Raw genomic sequence first — 16,861 nt, forward strand, 5'->3', positions numbered from 1 at the left:
ATATACTGGGAAATAAAGTGAAAATTTCTAAATTAAACGTTTACTTCGTTCTCCTGCTTAACCCTACATAAATAAATTAGCAAATAAATAGTGTAAGTCTAGTAGTTCAATTATTCGCTAGATGGCGGGGGTCGAAGCATCGATTTTGCCGCCTTCGCCAGCTTGCTAGATACTACGTGCGCAATATGTGAGCTCCGTTTCCAAATGTATTCGCTGGTCTTGTCGTGATTATCTTTACTTTCGACGCGCACCTGCAACGGAATTAGACTTTCGATCGAAAAGAGCTGATATCTTACCTGTTTCGGCTGCAAAACGCGAATGCTGTGCAAGGTTGCCGCCTCTCCGTGGACTATTCGCAGGTTTAATCTGCCGTGCATTTCGTTAGTCACCGCCGTTGCGCTCTTCATTTCGCGTTTCTCGCCGTTGCTGAACTCCCTTTCGACTCGAAGGGTGAGTGGACCGATGACGAAATTCGTTTTAACCGTCGTGTAATTCGAGGCGACGTTAACGTTGACGTCGCCGTCTCGTCGGATCGAGCTTAGGCCGTAGAGGGTCGCGCGAGCCTTCTGCGATTTCCTCGCGGCCTTCGTGTTCGATTTGTTTTTAGTATTCTTTTTGCCTTTGTTTTTATTGTTACGTCGGCGCTTTTTGTTCTTGGCGGGTACCGCTCGATTCTCGCTAGTTGAGTTGTTGCCCGTTTTGGATACGAGGACGAATGAAAGTTCGCTCTCCGTGGACCTCGCGATGGGAATCTCAGCCATTTTGTGCCTACCGTCCGGCATATCTACTCGCGATATGTTTGGATTCTTCTTTTTGTTCTTCTTAGACTTGTTCTTGTTACCACTCTTCGTCTTGGAATTCTTCTTCGAATCGGGTGTTTGAAGCTTTACTCTGACTGGATCGTAGGATGAGGCGAGAATTTTGTTGATTCGCGTGAGAATCGTGTCAAGGAATCGATTATATTTGGCAATGTACACTGAAGGCATACGGTTCTGCACGTACGAACCTATAAAAAGATAATTAGTGTTCAATCAGTTTTTTGTTGCGGATGTTCACTGATAGTGTAGGTAATGAATGTAAGTCAACATGAGCAGTTTGGTGTTTGTTGTGGTAATTAGGTACTTAGTAACCATAAATGTATCCGTTTCCTGTGAGCTTGTAAACTAATTACATTGTTACAGCACAGATTACGCTAGTTACAGGTTTGAATGTGTGGTAAAAATCTTGTTTATGGACCCTTGCATTTGTTACTTTCATTTTTATACCGACGCCTGCTTCCTAGATTTCCCCAAATTATAAGAAATGAGGAAGCGGAGCGTTTATGCTTCCAAATTGAATCAACATCTCTTACAACACGAACTGAACATTACACCTTCCTTTTAAAATTACCTTACTTGATAGGATAGCAGTCCAGCAGAACTAAAGAAGAAGGATTTAATTTATTCGGCCATGTGTAAGAGTTGTTCCAGAAATAATTTAAGACACTCCAAAGAGAGAAGAAATCGATACTAAAAGTCGGCAAACAAATGGGCGAAAAAAATGTTATACAGCAATACAGCATTTGGGGAATGAAAACAATTTAGAAGCAATAAAATAAAATTCGGCAAACAAGAAAAATGAAAGTATTAAAAACGAAACCACAAAGCTAAATTTGAAAAGAAAAGGAAATGAAGATGTCGAAATAAAAGAATTGCTTTGGAGAAAATGTACACTGCGTCCAAGATAAGATGTCTATCATCTTTATCTTCGAAACAACATAGAAGATACGACGATGGTCAAATTAGGGGAAAGTTGCGCAAATGAACAGTTATTATCATGGTTTAAAGAAAACCATAAAATTCCGATTCCTTCGACAGAAAAAACGAAATTTGCTGATTTAGTTTTTTTGCTTTGTTCTGATATTACACCGATGGGAGATTTTCAATAACCTTTCGTTTCGCTGAAATCGTCGTCAACTTTATTTTTTTATATGGCCCGTAACAAAAGTGCATACTGTATTGAGTAAGTGGTATTTTTTATTACAAATACAACGATATACGGCACACAAAAACCAACAGTTGGAAACTGTTGGTTTCAACATGATGGTGCACTCGCACACAACGCTCTAATTGTGTGTGTGCACCATCATGTTAAAACCAACAGTTTCGAATTTTTTGAGTGCCGTATATCGTTGTATTCGTAATAAAAAATGCTACTCCTAATGTGTACTTTTTAATTTCGATTTTTCTGGTTTTGGAGATCCTCATGATAGACATCCTTATCTTGTACACAGTGTATTTTTTTGGAATGGCAAAATGTTATAGATGTTAGTGCTTTGGCCATTCAGTCAAGTACCTATTGCAAAGAAAACGAAAGTACGTGTGGTAAGTGTGCTGAAAAAGGGAACTCTTACAATGATTGGAAGCCATATATTTCTCCAATTGCAAAGTAAATGGGAAACCTCGCACTGAGGAATTCATTAATATTGCACAAAAAAATACTGAAATTTTAATTATAAAGAAGCGTTGTAATGGAAAAGTTATTTTGATATGATCAAAATTGAATTTATTTTAATTAATCTTTTCTTCCTCAATTTGAACAAAATTAGAAGGAAGATCAAATTCAGACTCATTGAAAACCAGAAAGTAGACGACCCAACCTGCAAGCGGGAAGAAGGTCTTGAAAATATTCTAGCATAGTGTCACTAGAAAAAGCATTAGTATGAACCAGGTTGCTAGGAGGCGCATGACCACGTCCGCTGCATGCAAAAACAGAAAGTAATGGAGGAAATGCAGATTAGAAAAAATACGTAAGTATAATCGAATTACACATTTGTTTGATAAGTATAAGGAGGTAGCGCCAACATTTTCATTTTGTGCCCCCCCCCCCCCCCAACATGTAAAAAGTTTTATCAAATGTCGTTTGACGTTTTAGATCATTTTAAGCTTTTTTTTAACTTTTTGTAAATGTGTATTTTTTGTTTAAATATTATCCATTTGGAGACGGTGTTATAAGTGAGAGACATCTGGTCGTTTGTGATAAGGAGTGTCAGACGAAAATTAATTAACGCATGTGTTTTATCTCTGTTAAGAGTTAACGATGGCGCATGTCTTTCGAAGAATTGCGCGTTTCATATGGGAGAAGTGGGTCGTTTGACGCGGCCCGTCGTGATTGGTAATTTATTTGAATATTCTTAAAGAAGGAGTTAACCAAAATTGTATTTAACTCGTATTGTCCGATTACGGATGAAGTTTTGCCGAGTTGAAAAAGGAGGCAGTATAGTACAGTAAGGCCATTTCGTTGAGTTTATTTTTTTAAATTAAAAGTTAAAAATTTCCACTGTCCCAACAGGTTAAATTAAATTAAATTTAGTTTTGTCATCTAATTCTGTGCTATAAAGCAAGGCGAAGTTCAGAAGCTGTCAGCGTTTAGGTGTGAGTTAAGTGCGCCTTATATATATCGCAAGTCTTGTACGACCAGATTATTTGGATTATCAAACAAAAAAAAAAGCTAGGTAATTTTAAGATTTCTTATTTTACCTGTCGCCCGTCTGCGTGCGGGGTAATGTCCATACAAGCTTTGTAAGCTTCTCTGTCTTGCAGGGATTTTATTTAAATTTGTTTTTCATTGCGTTTCGGAATACATTTTGTTCATTGTCAATAAATGAATTGTGTGTTTATTCGAATCCAAAGTGCGTTTTCATGTCAGACTTTTCTGTTGGAGCCCAAGATGTATTTCAATCATAATTTGTGTAAGAATTTCGTTGATCGAGGTCACCGAGTCTCTCAAAATGAGAAATTTTAAGTCAACGATTTATACGAGGGAGATTATAAAATTCTAAATTTCAATTTTCATTTGTAACTTTGTTTGCACATTTTTTCTTGAACCTGCGTGATTTTTCACCCTTCAATTTGTCTGGAGGTTTGAGATAGTGTCAGATTGAAGTAGATATACACATTATACCACACTGTTAGACATATCCCTCATTATTTAGAGCTGCCACACTAATTTCTATCAACTTAAGGAATTTTGCACTACACACACGCAAATTTCCCGCCACTTCCAGACTTTTCCCGCCTTCCACACGGATTTAAAAAAATTGTGTAACTTACTTATGAGACAGTCCAAAAATCAAAAGGTGCCTACTGTAAATAATATTTGCCTTGTATTCAGAGGAAGAATTTGTATTTTAGGGGTACCGTAGAACTTTCCTTCAATTGCAGTTATACCTAACCTTTCAATATATTTGAAAAAATGGGCGTGTGTTTTTGGTACCTATACAGGGTGTTTTTTGGGAGCTTTAGTTAAACGTTTCTGGGAAAGTAAGATAGGTAGGTTTTTGAAAACGTGTACTTAGGAGTTACTCTGAAGGCCGAATCGATGTAAAATATTTTCAAAATGGCCGCACTCCCCGAAACACGGAAGTAGATAGTAACTTCGTTATTTTAAATGGCAACCCGTATTTTTTATTGCATTTTTGGATTCTACGTGAAATTTCAGTTCTTTTGATACCCACATGGTTTTTAAGTTACTTTGACTTTATGAAAAAATGGCGGATGCAGATGGTACCTTGATAATTGATTAGGTACTTGAAAACGGTTAGTCATGGAAACCCATTTTTATCAGTGCATAGAGAATGAAATGAAATGCTTTCTTTTAGTGTACTTAAAAAAAAGTTAAGTTGCGTAGTACAACCGCACCTATGGAGATCCAAATTTAATAAACTTCAAAGTCTATAAACTCAGTTTTTTTAATGGAATGACCATGTTCTTACTATTGCATGAAATAGAAAATCGAAATTGACATATTTTGATATTACATGTTTCTATAGTTATCTTTAACAGTTTCTGATTTATTCCAATTTCATTGAATTGATCTCGGAATTGATCCCATTTTTTACCGCATTTTCTTTTTAGTAGTTGGCCATGATTTTATAACAATCGAATTTTAAACAAAATCAAGGAATGGATTCTTTAATATCATTGATTTTAGTCTAAATAAATCATTAATAATAAAGTCATTTATTAAGGATATATAACGGAAAATTTTTGAGAAATCTAGACAGAGTCGTTCAACTGAATTTCTTAAACAAGTCTGGGAATTCAGAGGTAATGCGATATCTGTACCAAAAATGTTTCAACGAAGTTTTTTATATTTTGCATTGAATTTATTTTACTAATCTCGCATTTGCAATTCAATTCATTTTCTTAAATATTCTCTTGTAGATCTTTGCATTGTGCATTTGGAGGTAGGTACAAAATTTCCAAAATTCATACAATTTCGTTCCAGTGTTCGATAATGAATGTACGGCAAGCACGTGCCGCGATTCTGTCCATTTCACCATAAATAACAATTAAATTCCAAAATAGGTGAAACCACTGCGAGTCATTTTCCGGTGTTTCTGGAAGTGCTGCCATTTTGAAAATATTTTACATCGATTCGGCCTTCAGAGTAACTCCTAAGTAGGTACAAATTCCCAAAAAGCTACATATTTTACTTTCCCAGAAACGTTTAACTAAAGCTCCCAAAAAAACACCCTGCATATGGTAAACAAAAAACGTTTACTTAATATAGTTCAACAATTTAAATGATTTTTTTATTATTGGCGCCTGGATTGAGAGCGACTGTTTCTGGAAGAAGCTTAAGTAGCCTCAATCTTTCAGGTTAAAATAATAATTATCTAATTTTTGGGAGCCATGGGGTAAAGTTATTGAACCGATTGAGCTAACCTTATATAAAAATCAATACCTACACATCAATAAAATTAGGTAATTGAACCCTGACTCAAAATTAATATAAGCAAAACACAGTTTGACAAATCTAACCACATAAATGTTTCAATTTTCATATCGAACCATCAACTTTCGCATTAAAGTTTCCCAAGGACTTTCTGCAACCCACAATGGACAAGACTGGCGCTGCAGTAACGGATTAAAAGGGAAAACAATCCCACAGGTTTTAGACTACCCTTGATTGTATAAAATGGCGCAACCTGCAACTTGTTTAGCGATCTGTTTTAGACTCATAAACCAAAACTAGTTTATGCACCCACGACCAGCGTTGTCAATCTCATACTACCCTCCAAGTGCAGGTTCTGGATTTCCCTTACGAAAAACATATGAATACCGACCGAAAATGTTGATCATTTAACCCTTTTTGAAGGAAAACAAGTTAAAAAGGAAACAAAGAGTAATTCGTTGATTGGCTAATTAGCATTAAGAGATGATTTTTGAGGTGTTGTGGGCGATACATCCTTATAACGGCATTGTCAGGGACGAACAAGTCGGGTCAGTGGCCATACCAGGTCATGGTCAATATCTTTTTTTCGTTAAATTAATACTAAAACACATGCAAATACAATCGTTTTGGCGAAGACGCTCCTTTTTATGGAAACCCGAGTTCTTGTAAATTGCTTTATAATGGCGCAAATAGCCTTGTACGAAGAAGAAATTTGACGATGACAGGTGTTATATGCATTTCTAACGTGTACCTCATTATCATAAAAATTTAACGCTTGATTAGAGCGAGATACGTGGAAGAATGTACGCACGTTTCGGGAAATCGGATGTTAATTACATTCACGTCCCGTAAGCGGTAGGTACAAGATGTAGGTTACCTACTGACCCTCTTGTATGTTAAACTTTCTTAGGAGGGTCGAGCGGTTCTTTGCGTCAAACAAATGATTTTCCTTTGGTAATTAGGAAATCACGGCTTCTATTCATACTCACTTACAGCTACTTAAAGAAAAAGCTAACAGTAAGCGTGAGACACAAACGCGATGTTGATTTTAATTATGTATGGTACGTGTAGTGCAATGAACCCGGAATTGCATAATTTATGTTTTAGATTATACCGGGTGGTTTATACCGAAAATTGTTATAGACTCAAACTTTCACTGACTTACGGCCCAAAACATCACCCTCCTCCTCCTCCTGCTCATGCTGCAGATGAAAATTTTGGGTAGGTAATGGTCAATCGGTCAGTCCATCGTCAATTGTCATGCTATTAGTGACTACCGTAGTGAAATCAGCTACACAGTCGACACAACAATTAATCAATCATGCTGTTAATCAATTACGGTTAGACGCAACCAAATTAAGCGTTAATCGTGCATTTTAGTTGTTAGTACATGGTATGATATGTTCGCGCAAATTATCTAGATAGATGTCACAAGTATATACAAAGAGAGAAATAAAACTACATCTTCGTAAACAAATATTGTCTATTTAATAGTTCTTCCTTAGTAATTTGTACATAAATACAGACACATTCAATTTCGCCGTGCCACTTGCATTGTGACATTTACCTAGACCGAATGCATGAGCATTTTTAATAAATTAAAATAAATAGATACATAACAAATAGGTCCACAAACCGGCACGATTTGAGCAGAGCGGCATTGAAAAAATTTTGATCACGAAAGTCAAAAATGCTCACTGAATCTACCGCACTTTGTTCACCTTCGTTACTTTTCGATGGTGGTGTTTGCGGGATTTCGATTTTTTGTTGTGTGACTTAAGTGATTTCGACTCACGTGATTTCCTGGCGTCGAGGACGTCTTCTACGCCAGTCTCGTCATCGTCGTCATCATCGTCGTCGTCGTCGTCGTCATCGTCATCGTCGACTGTTAAATCCTCTAGGTCGTCGTCGTCATCGTCATCATCGTCGTCGTCGTCCTGTACTTGTTGCGTTTCGTAAACTATATTTGTAATGGTGGGCGACGCTACTTCCGTCGGGTCTTTTAATACTACAACTTCTTCAGCAGCCTCCGTACCGTCGCTTGCTCCTTCAGCTTGCTCCACCGCGTTGAGTTCTTCATCTGGGGATAAATCTTCAGGTTCCACTACTTGTGAAGGCGCTGGAGCGGGTTGTGAAGACGGAGTATCGTCGTCATCATCGTCGTCGTCATCATCGTCATCGTCGTCATCTAACAAGCCAAAGCCATAAAAACTACAAAGCAACAAAACTAAAACTCACCTCCTAAGAAGTCATCAAACAACCCATCAAGCCCATAATCATCATCGTCATCGTCGTCGTCGTCGTCATCATCATCATCCCCGATGCCCAAATCATCGTCGTCGTCATCGTCATCTTCACTACCCGACTGCCTACCCTTTTCCTTGGGCTTCTCACCGGCTGGCGCGACAAGCGGCTGCGAAGCGTCCTCAGGAGTCGACTTCACCGCACTAGCTTCCGCCTCCGCGTCCTTTTTAAATACACCCGTAGATTCCTCCTGAATCTTCCCTTCAGATGCGATAGCTTCCGGTGACGCGACCGACTTCGAATCCTCGTGCGCCGTTATGACGACGGGGTTCGAATTTATCGCTATTATCGTAGCGGAAATTACCGCCAACAGTAAGTATATCCTCATTTTAAATTTCTGCAAATTAACACAAATTTACTTCTTCAATCCGCACGCACTTGCCACAAAAAAATCTTCGGGCACCTGATTACTCACCGTTTTGGGTCAACACGAAGAAGTAACACTCACTAATAACCCGGAAGAGCTATGACCGGACCTGACCGCTCCGGAGCGGATAACTAACAGCACGCTCTTCTTGTGAACACGGTTCTTATAGCACACCTGACGTCATGTTGCACTTCTGTACGAAGGTAGTAGGTATTTAAATATTTGCACCTCTTATGCGAGATACGGCCCTGACTTTTATTCGAAAAGGCGCGCCGGCCGTTTCTACCCTTTTATTTTTCGGCTCGCGATCTTTTTTTTAGCGCGACACATTTGCATATGTAGGGCAATAATTTTTTATCACTTTTTCTTGGTCTTGATGAGCGAGGAATGCGTGGGGTATCATGAATGGGCGTTTTTCTGCCTCTTGCACGAGTTAATTTGCAGTCACGCACTGTAATTTGCAATTTTGTGGTCGCTTAGGTTTTTATGAGGACGGATATTTTCAAGTCGATTTTTTGCTTCGCAGGTACATGATGGAGTAATTAGACTATTAAGTGAATTGACCGAATTTGAATAAAGGGATTGTTATTTAAAGAATTGAATATCTAGGGGAGGAAGGGATTTGAAGATGACTCTGAGTAACGACTTCCGGGATGGCATCGGGTCAAAGTTAAGAAAAAGTTACTTTTACTTATATTTGTTGTGTTGTACATCTCGGAAGTGTAATTCCACTGATTTCACCTTTGGAAGCCTAGAAAACATAAAAGGCAATAAAAAAAACTCCTTACGGGACTATTTCAATTAGCTATAAGTACTGGATATTCCAGGCACCACAAAAAGTTCTACTGATTTCTGTTCTGATCTGATAAACGTTGTCTGCTCTTACCTTCGTGACACGAAATACAAAATTCCTCTTGGCCCATTAGTAAATACTGCATTTGTAAAGATTATGAACTTCAGAAATGTACAATTGTTGAAGGTCCAAAGCCATGCACTTCAACTTCAAAAGTAGTGAGGATCTCAAGAATTATGCAATAACCTTTAACCAGAAGGTTGGATAGTGCTCCATAAAACTTTCTTTAAAAAAGTTGTGTTCACACTTGCTCCAATCATCGTTCAAATTTGTTTCAAATTCTCTCCTATATAGTGCTTCGTTAGTGCTCAATAAAACTGGGGTTGGAACGTGGTTCACTGGATGTTGTCCGGAACCCCACTGTAGTTTTTACCTAAATTTAAGGCATTTACGGATCACTCACTTTTAGTGCTCAGATCTAGGAGGAAACAAGTGCCATTTTTTGTGCACACCAAAAATTAAAATTAATTCAATTCAAAATAATTCACGTAAATTCATGTTAATTGACGTTAATTCAAGTTAATTCACGTAAATTCAAATTAATTCACGTTAATTCACATTCATTCTCGTTAATTCTAATTACTTCACGTTAATACAAATTAATTCACTCTAATTCAAATTAATTGATGTTAATTCAAATTAATTCTGAGGGGTGTACACAGTGGCGGACTGGGCCGGCGGGCAAGTGCCCGGTGGGCCGCTGTACTTTGGGCCGGCGCCGCTGTGGTCGCACGGTGTCGGGTGTCGTCTACCGTAGGGCCGTAACTTGTTAACGATTAAATTCAGTCTTGAAGGCAGACAGGCAGTCTATGACTTCAAAGTAAGACTAATTTAACGCACTTCAATTTGCAAAATTTGTGTGTTGTATTGTCCGTTTGCACCGACAAATTTAAGCCGAGCTTAATCTAATAGTCTTGATGCCAAACTGGGATTTTTGGCTTAACCTGGAAGTGAGGTACGGTGAAGGTTTTTTGACGGTTTTTAGTTCGTAAGGATGTCTACTTTGCGAATCGGTTTGATGCCACCTTGACACCCTTGAGCATTTTGAGAAATTCAAGATGGCGGCCAAAAAAGTTAGCAAAAAATACAAAAATCAAAGTTTTAAAAAATATGGGCATATAGCACACGAATTTTAGGGTTTTCGACCCTTCTGAATTCAAATTTGCTGTTAAAAATATTTTTGGAGGCGTTTTGGTGGAGTGGGGGGTGTTTTTGGGAGGGTTGGTTTTTATATTTTTTTAATATTAACGAGTCGTACATCGATTTATATGTTTTTATGAATAAGAATCTCGAATTTCAGATCAAAATAGGTCTTCAAATAGAAACTCCTATTTGTTAATTATGTTTGGGGGGGGGGGGGCTGCTTAAGGGGGGAAGCTGGAACTACTGAATAAAATTAAACACAAACAAAAAATAAATATATTAACTCAAACTAAAATACATTACTTACAGATATATTACATTTTTAAACAAAAAAATAACAAGCAAAAAAACATTGCATATAAACATAAATTTACTCGCGGTCCAATTCTTCGTGTGTGGGATGGGGATATTTAAGTAAGGGTATTGGAGTAAATGGTAAACTTTTAACTCCAAATTTTGACGCTATCTTGTATATCTTTCTAGGATTTATTCAAAAATCATATTTTGACATCAAAATTGTAATCTCCATCCCAAAAAACCTATAAAAAGACGTATCGCACTTGTTATAATTATTATCTTTTTATTAAAATTATGTCGTTGTGCAGTGCGAGCGCGGCGCGTTTTTTGTTATTTACTACATTTGTAATCGATTTTGGAATAAGTGCAAATGCTTCAAAATGCTATGTTAGGGGGTTACTGTGGAGAAAAAATTCGGGTATAACCAACCCCCCGTTATGTGGCCGGTGCTGTTCGGTTGCCCGGGCCAGTTCAATTTGCCAGTCCGCCACTGGTGTACACCAAAAATTCAGTTGTTTCCCCCTAGGTCCAGACTGTCTTCTTAAAAAGAATTTGGATTCGGATTAACTTTACGCTTTACACAAATTGTTAGTGCTGAATTAGTTTTCAGTTTGTTTCAAATTGGCTCATACTTTACCTAACCGCATTTTAACTCATATAAATAAAAATGGATCGCCGAAGTGTATGTACACGCATCACTTCAGAACGCCTGTACCAAATTAGATAATTCAATTTTTGCTGTATTTGTTATTATCAAGACAAAATTTATATAAAAGATAATTTCCAAAAAAATCGTACGGAAAGACGTAAAAAACAATTTTTCTCTTTTTCGTCATTTTAAACCGCAATATAACTAATAGATGGCTTCAAAGCGGTACCTACTGCGGCTCTAGAAGAATCAAATCGTCGACTTCAGGCCAGAGGCGGCCAAACGTATCAAACTATCAAGTACGCGAAGGTTTCTGATGTACCCACTAAAATACTTTCCGAAATTCCAACGGGAAAGGGAACGGGAAAAAACTGGATTTTTAGTTTTACGTCGAAAAAGACTTGACATTTAGACCGTGGATTTCTTTGAAGGCGTTACGTATACTCCAATAGAGACTTCCCCAAGGGAACGCGGTACGGGAAAAATCGGGATTTCGCAAATACGGTATGAAGTTCATTGGGACTGTTAGTTTGAAATAAAATCCTACAAATTGCTAGTTCTCCGCAGTAACTGTTACTCAAATAAATTGATTTGAATCATGGACAGTCCGATCCTTGTGTACTTTTTTGGAATAATTTGACGGATTTGAATGCGCTCTACGAATCATTTTTTTTGTAGTGATTTGAATCGTCGGCGTAACTAATGACTTGACTACGTCACTAATTTCATTACGAATTTTTAGAGCTGTTATATCCGCAATTGCTCAATCATTTTTTGAATTACCGATCGCGGAAGGTTAGTCCACCGCTTTTCCGAACTCCACGAAGAGGATTAACAAAAAATATTCGAAACTTTTAGAGTAATTCGTACAAATTCCGAAATCCTACTACTACATGGCCGAAATTAGGGCCTTTGTGGGGCCGTTAAGAGGGTTTGAATTATGTTCTTTCCAATCGTAGTTTAAATCAACCGATCCAGAAACTTATACCTATCGACAAAATCGATTCGTAATCTTTCGTAGTTATTTGAATCCTTTTACAGCGATTCGGGCATTTATAGTAATTTAAATCCGCTTGGAGTGATGCGAATTGGAATACAAATCTTCTTAGTAGTGTAACAGGGCCGTACCTGGCACAGTTCTGGTAGTGACTTTGGAAAGTAGGTCAAGGTGAAAGTGGCGTACCACTTTGTGGTGACCTCGAAAAGTGGGTCAAGGTCAAGCTCAAAGAGCACTTGCTCCCCCTCACTCACCTTGAATGCCTTGAATCCCTTTTCAAATTTCATCCAAAATTAACATTTTTGTGGTGTCAAATTACATTTTCAAAGTCACCCAAGGACAATGACCCCAATTTTTAAGTGCCAAATTACATTTTTGAGGTCACCCAAGGACAAAGACAGCCCCCCCCCCCCAACTGATTACCAACCTGAGGTTTACATATTTCAAATTTAAGGACTCTGATTTATTTTCAAGGTCATCAAAGTTCAATGATCTCATTTTTGTCCTATCTTATTTCATTTTTACGGTACCAGATTTCATTTCTAATTTATGCTATCAAAGTTCAATGACCTCTACTTTTGCGGTGTCAGATTACATTTTCAAGATCAACAAAGGATAATCACCCCAGTTTTGTGGTGTCATATTTCATTTTCAAAGTTATCAAAATTCAATTACCTCAATTTTTGTAGTGTTCTATTTGATTCTCAAGGTTATCAACGTTCAATGATCTCATTTTGTTGTACCTATGTCATATTCCATTTTTAAGGTCATCAGAGGCTATCTCAAGGTCATCTAAGCCCTAAGGTTAATGGCTCCTTTTTTGCGGTGTGATAATCCATTTTCAAAGTCTTAAAAGATCAATGCCCCCAACATTTTGAAGGTGTTAAATTTAATTTTCAAGGTCATCCACGACCAATGGCTACATTTTTTGCGGTGCAAATTTCGTTTTCAAGCGCCCCCCAAGATCAATGACCCCTTTTTTGCAGTGCGAAATTCTATTTCCAAGGTCATTTTTTAACCTTTATTGACCTTCAATATTGTAGTTAGTTTACCGTAGCGGTTTAAGATTTGGACTCTAACCTCACAAGTTGTGAGTTCGAATCCCACAACTTGCCAGTTTTTAGTAGGACAGAATATCTACGATACGATACGATACCTTCAACATTGTCTATATAAGAAGCTGCAGAGCAGTTCATAAATGGACCTTGCGAGCGACCTCGAACTAAGCAAGGTTCGGCTTTGTTACACTACTCTTCCTTAAACCTCGGGAGTTTTTATTCAAAATTGTTTTCAAAGCCGCTACGTATCTTCAACTCATGACAGGTTTCACTCGTTTTTCGTGAATTTTTTTAAGGGCAGGTTGTGTGTGTAGGGGGGGGGGTGAAGTTACCAAAATGAAACCTTACTGAGTGACCGCACTTATGCTAGTAAATTCGTAAATGGCTAGGTGGCTAGGTACTCCTTGAACCTGAAAGAGATCTAGTGAAGAATTTTTCGTTTGTCGTAGGGCACTTACTACTTACATAAGTCTAATGATGCTTACTTGTATACAATAAATAATGGGGATGTTTCAATTAATACTAAGTGCTTCCGGGTATTTACGAGTATAAAATATTCCCATAATTTCAAATTCAAAACGGTTTCTGATAAACAAGCTGTAATTACCTCGGATTAGCGTGGGAAATTTCAATTAATTAAGATGTTAATTATCTTCGCCCTTGTCTACGACATATTTGCGATCGAAATTATTAGGTCGACGAAGATCTTCGACCATTTCCAATTTTCTCTCGCAGTCTCGCCGATATAGTTTCTAATTTTGATCGGGGCGTAAAAGTGACATTTTTTGATTGCGAGTGCGTATATGTACACTGCATTTTTTTTAATTGGATCACCTCGTTCGCGCTTGTGTTACAAATTTTCGCGACATACAAAAAATGGGCAATTTTCCAACTTTCAATCGCCGCCGAGTTTTGCTCGTTTTTTCGATTTGTTCGGAGAATTTTGATTGTTTTCTAAGTTTTTAGGAAATAATGAGCACATCCATATGCACAATTACGTGTCGTCAAAAGTTCCACTGACCTTAAAAATAAGTGGCCATTTCTTTAATTTGTGGTGCTCTACCGCGGCGCACGCTTTGAATAGCTCGCACATGACATTAAATAATCTTGTACTTAATCAAAAATTAATCACCTTCTTGATTAAATAATTAAAGAATCCGAAAACTTTCGGATCAGACGGCATGCACTTGTGGAGAAAGTTTTCTTCAACGGTCGGTTAGTGGGTACCTATTTCGGTAATTTGTGACATATTATCATCTTTTCTTTTTGGGTGGGAAAACGAATCTGTTGATAATTATCATTATATATTTCAATGAATGTATCGAAAAGAATTCGGCCTTGGTCTTACTTCCTTCCACGATACGATTCTAGGTCAAACGTGTAGCAGTAGGTCACACACTTTTCAATTTCTAAACTAGTTTTGATTTCATTCAGTTTACTTTAAAGAAAAACTAAATTCATGTGGATTTAACTCATAAACTGTCGATAGTACGTAAGTTCGTGCATTGCGAAATTGACCATTACTTATCTATACATTGCATCGTTGCAAAAATGATAGGTATTAGGCCTACCGCATAGGCAGATTTTTGATTAATCTAAATGAAATAAACACACATGGAGGCTCTGTACTATGAAATAGATAATTTTTTAAAGAAAACTTTTGTTCTGAACCCATGATAATTTTTTTACTGCAAATTGGCCGTTGTGTAAAGGGTAAAGTGGATTTAATGTGGGGAAACACCAAGGAAACATAAAATTCCGAATTTATCCAAAATATTTATTTATACAGGGTGATTCCTATAGTACCTGCCACCGTTTGGGAGCGTGTAGGTGGTGCGTAGGGGAGTATTTTGATATAGGACACTTGGGGTCGGAAATCTAAAATAAGGGTGCCAGAGCCAAATTTACCTTCTGGAATTTCGCGCCTGTAGGTAGGCAACCCAACCGGCCGGCGGTGCACACGGAGCGATCTCAGGCGGCGATGTGTGGCTGACACTTGATCAGAATTTTGTTTAAACCCACGAAATCCCGTCTGCAACGACGCGTATCAAGTGAATAAACACTATGGTAATAGTATAATAATAGTTGGCTAGATGTAGGAAGTGCATTGAGAACAACGGTGGCCACGTTGAACACTTGTAAACGTTATTGCTTTTGACTGTCGTTTTCCCTCCTTCCCTCCCATGTCGCTTCCTCGCGCTAACTCGCTCTGCATCGCTCCGCGCGAAACGTCGGTCGGTTGGGTTGCCTACATACAGGCGTGAAATTCCAGAAGATAAATTTGGTTCTGGCGCCCTTATTTTAGATTTCCGACCCCAAGTGTCCTATATCAAAATACTCCCCTAGGCACCCCCTATACGCTCCCAAACGGTGGCAGGTACTATAGGAATCACCCTGTATATAATTGCGTATTGGGTGAAAAAAACATTTTGTCAGGCAACATTGATATGGCTAATTTGCTGAACCTCTGAAACCGTGAATAAATGTCAAATGTTAGACAGCATCATATTAACAATGAGTCATACGTACTGATTTTTTATGAGAAATTTGAAAATCTCATCAGAAAAGATAGTGCCATTTGGAATAAGAAGGTTCAGGTTCAAAGAGTATACAACGCATACTCTTTGTTCAGATACAACGGGAAAAGCGACCATCTTGAAAATATTTTTAAATGATTCCTTTTAATCGATTATTCAAAAAAGGTAATGAGTCCCGAATAGAAATTCCATACCTTTCCCGAGATACTTCTAATGGTCCACTTAACACCGCCACCCTGTATATCTCATCAGTTATTATAATAAGAAATTTAATCCTAACTTTTCCCAAAATCTCTTCTTCACTGATATTTGCAAAAATGCAGTGGCGTATTTACGGGGGGGGGGGTGAAGGGGATATATCCCCCCCCCCCCCAGAAGAATTGAGTTATCATCATAGCTATTAGGTATTTAGGTAATACTCCACTATCCGCTCCGCCCACTTTAAAATAAAGGCAATAATATATATAGGTAAATATAGAGAACAATTTTGGTTTTGGTTAAAGTCTAAAGTCACTAAAATCTAAATATTCTGTAGTATTCAGTATTCACTATTCAGTGAGTGATCAGTGTTGGCAGTCAACGATTTGGCTATTCGGCATCGATCGGCAATTCGCTACATTGATGCTCAAAATAACAAATAGGTATCAGATACTTAGTACTGCTACTGAGGTGAGGTACCTGCGTCCTGCCCCTGGTCCTGCCTTTCACGAAATGACGAAAATAAGAATTTTAAATTTTAAAAACGGGAATTTTTTTGCCCATAACTTTTGATTGAGACGTTTAATCGAAAAAGTACGAATCGTTTTGGATTCTACGCACCCAAATTAATAAGAAAAAGTTTTTTCCCGAGAAATTTTGGTGCAGTCGATTTTTGGGAAAAAAGGAAGGTAAATGAACTGCCTTTTTTTGCCCCGAAAAAAAAATGGGCTCAGATCGAC

At 37.8% G+C, this 16,861-nt stretch overlaps 1 protein-coding gene across 2 annotated transcripts; it reads right to left on the reverse strand.

Moving 5' to 3' along the window:
- Positions 1-24: 24 nt before the first annotated feature.
- LOC116179396 (eisosome protein SEG2-like) lies at positions 25-8,590 on the reverse strand. 2 transcript variants are annotated; one of them, XM_031499186.1, is made up of 5 exons: positions 8,438-8,590; positions 7,957-8,359; positions 7,754-7,906; positions 297-1,006; positions 25-251 (listed from the first exon to the last, which is right to left on the reverse strand). In XM_031499186.1, exons 2-5 carry the CDS (start codon positions 8,348-8,350, stop codon positions 111-113), a joined length of 1,398 nt encoding a protein of 465 aa, XP_031355046.1. In that variant the 5' UTR covers positions 8,351-8,359; positions 8,438-8,590; the 3' UTR covers positions 25-110. The 2 variants fall into 2 exon arrangements, with proteins under 2 accessions (XP_031355046.1, XP_031355045.1); XM_031499185.1 differs by having other exon boundaries at positions 7,514-7,906; positions 8,438-8,589.
- Positions 8,591-16,861: the final 8,271 nt, after the last annotated feature.

This window comes from Photinus pyralis, unplaced genomic scaffold (genome assembly GCF_008802855.1).
Source record: "Photinus pyralis isolate 1611_PpyrPB1 unplaced genomic scaffold, Ppyr1.3 Ppyr1.4_LG8, whole genome shotgun sequence".
Classification (NCBI taxonomy): Eukaryota; Metazoa; Arthropoda; class Insecta; order Coleoptera; family Lampyridae; genus Photinus; species Photinus pyralis.